Source organism: Tupaia chinensis, unplaced genomic scaffold (assembly GCF_000334495.1).
Source record: "Tupaia chinensis unplaced genomic scaffold, TupChi_1.0 Scaffold000468_1, whole genome shotgun sequence".
NCBI classification, from domain to species: Eukaryota; Metazoa; Chordata; class Mammalia; order Scandentia; family Tupaiidae; genus Tupaia; species Tupaia belangeri.
This window is the reverse complement of record NW_006159977.1, coordinates 944,245-947,007: the sequence shown is the minus strand read 5'-3', so window position 1 is coordinate 947,007 and position 2,763 is coordinate 944,245. Positions and strand designations below refer to the sequence as shown.

The window sequence follows — 2,763 nt, the reverse complement described above, 5'->3', positions numbered from 1 at the left end:
GGCCCCCTGCCATTATTCTAGATTAATGTAGCAAACCCCAACGGAAAAAACCAAGCTGAATAGAATATTGTCTGGCAGTTAAATAGACAGTGGGAAACTTCTAACTCAGGAAGCTGAACGCTGGAAGTGAGTGGCATGACCCTTGTCACCCAAGTGACGACGGTTCTCTGCAAGGGAAGCGCTTCCTTGTTGCAGCTTGCAGCCCGGAAACCTCTGACCAAGAGCTGAGTAACTCGTCAGGAAATCCCAACTCTTTTGTCTATGAAAGAATTCTAGCTAGAATTTGTGGGCCTACTACTGCCTCCCATTATTGTTCCTCCATGGTGACAGGTTTGTGAGTGTCCAAACGGGGGAGCCTAAAGGAAAGGGGGTGTGTGTGAGTGTGCGTGTTTTAAGGTGTTGGAGGAACTCACCTTCCCCTCGACTTTCTAATACCTGCATGTCTCTGCCTGGTCCCACTCACAGCATTAGTCTCCTCTGGTCTTTCTCATCGCTGTGGGGCTGTCCCCAGTCGTTAGAGACCTGTAGGTGTCCCTGAGGCAGCACCTGGAGGGCGTCACTGCCCTGTGCTCCTCACCCTCTTCCAGGACCTTTGGAAAATGTTGAAGTCCGGACCCTATGGTCGTGTCACTAAGGCAGCGTGGCTGTGTCGCCAGCTAGTGGGTAGAAGTTGGTGGAGGTTGAAGTAAAGGTCGGGCTAGGGTAAAGGTCAGAGATAAACCATGGGGAAGGGAGCCAGTCGGGGAGCTCCAGCCGTCCCGACTCAGCCCGAGGTCTGGACGCCTGAGTCTGCAGCTTCAGCGTTCTGGGCCTCCGGCTTGTTTAGTTCACACGCTTTGGCAAGGCATCGCCTCACCTGTCTGCCAGCGAGCAGGTACTGAGTGGGCCTCAGTCTGCAGCATGGTCTTGCAGATGTTAAAAAAGTAAGCTGCTGGGGCAGCAGGTGGCATGGTGGTTATGTCACTAGACTCCCACGTGGTCAACCATGGTTCAAGTCCCAGATCTGGTGGTTTGAAAATCACACCAGGCACATGTGCATGCATGCCCAAGATCCCAAGTAAGCTGCTGGGGCCAGCAGGTGGCACGATGGTTATATCGCTGGACTCCCACATGGCTAACCATGATTTGAGTCCCAGATCTGGTGGCTTGAAAATCATGCCAGGCACACACACACACACACGTGTGTGTGTGTGTGCGCGCACGTACACACTAGGAGAATGGAGGAGAAGGGACTGTGGCATGATCATCCCCCTGGGGGGTGACTTCTCACTTTCTCTCTGTCTCTCCAACGAGTGCACGTGCCCTATAGCAAACATCTCTCTCTCAAAATAAAAAAAGATAATCTGCCCGAGGCCCCTTTCCACTGTGGGCAGGACCGACTGGCGTCTGAATGAGAGCCGGAGTCTGCACTGGTAGAGGTTGTTCTGAGACCGCCTACCCGCCCCGCACACGGAACTCCTTACTTTCCCGTTCTCAGATGTGTCGCTTGCCCAGGTGGGGGTGGTTCCTCCTGGGCTTTGCGTTAGAGCTGTGTGTGTGTGTGTGGGGGGGGACAGTGGAGTCCCTGCTGCACCCCGGCACCCCAGCACCCTGGCACAGGAACATGGGGCAGAGGCGGGGACTGTTGTGCCTTCAGCTTCACAGGGTGCTGGCATGAGTCCAGTGCCCTTGGGGAGAGCTGCTCCACAGCCCCACGACACAGCTGCCATCAGCGGGGAGAGGTGGCCTCGTGACCTGGACCGACAGCCATCACCTCGGTCACTGCTGTTCAGCCCTGAAGATGGGCTTGAGCAGACCCTGGGCTGCTGACTTGGGGTGCAGCCCTCCCGCCATGGGGCTTCTCTGGTGCTTTTCCTTCACGGCCACCAGGAAGCCAATGGGCACGCCGGCTCTTTTCCTCCAGGGATGTGGCCATCGACACGGTGAAGACAGGCATGGGAGGCAAGGCGGGGAACAAAGGCGCCGTGGGCATCCGCTTCCAGTTCCACGGCACCAGCTTCTGCTTCATCTGCAGCCACCTGACAGCCGGGCAGTCGCAGGTGAAAGAGCGGAACGAGGACTACAGGGAGATCACGCAGAGGCTCAGCTTCCCCACGGTGAGCGCCGGGGCGGACTGAGGGAGCCGGCTTCCCGCTGCTGATGGAGCCGTTCTGGGGATGCACCATCAGCACCGGGCAGGGGGAGATGGCCGTGTCCTGAGGTCGGATCCAGCCTGCAATCCCCCCTCTGCCTTCCCTGCATTTCCTGACTATCTGATGAACCTTGATGTGCATTTCCCCATTTTCTAAGCAAGTGATGGAACGGGGAAGGACAACCTAAGTGATGATGCTTTAGTCAAGTGTGTGAACTGGGGTCCAGACCATAAGAGTCGGGATCCTTGAGATTCAGTCTTCACACACACGTGCTGCTGTGTCTCAGATCAGAAGCCCTTTCTGGAAATCACTGAACCCTAACGGCGGAGCTCAGGACCTCCCTATGTCCTTGGGGTTGCCAGTAACACATGTCATGCCGCCCTCTCGTGGTGGCCCCAGCATCCTGCACCCAGAGGACTTTCTTTTCAAGTTCATTTTCTCTTCTTATTTATTTAAAAAAACCTGGGATGGGAACAGCAGGTAATGTAAGGCTACGTTGCTGGACTCCCATGTAGTAGACTGTGGTTCAAGTCCCAGACCCGGTGGCTTAAACTCATGCTGGGTGTGTGTGCATGTGCCCAAGATCCTGAGAAGAGAATGGAGGAGAAGGGATTCCAGCGTGGCCATTCCC

The 2,763-nt window shown here is 55.8% G+C and overlaps 1 protein-coding gene across 7 annotated transcripts in view; it reads left to right on the top strand.

Annotated features, from left to right (window-relative positions):
* The window catches only part of SYNJ2 (synaptojanin 2), a gene marked incomplete at its 5' end in the record, with an annotated part of 79,495 nt that overhangs the window by 48,541 nt on the left and 28,191 nt on the right, over positions 1-2,763 (top strand). For all 7 annotated transcript variants that reach the window (XM_014590634.2, XM_014590633.2, XM_014590632.2 and 4 more), the window contains 1 exon segment: positions 1,904-2,096. In XM_014590634.2, the coding sequence (XP_014446120.1) occupies positions 1,904-2,096 (193 nt within the window).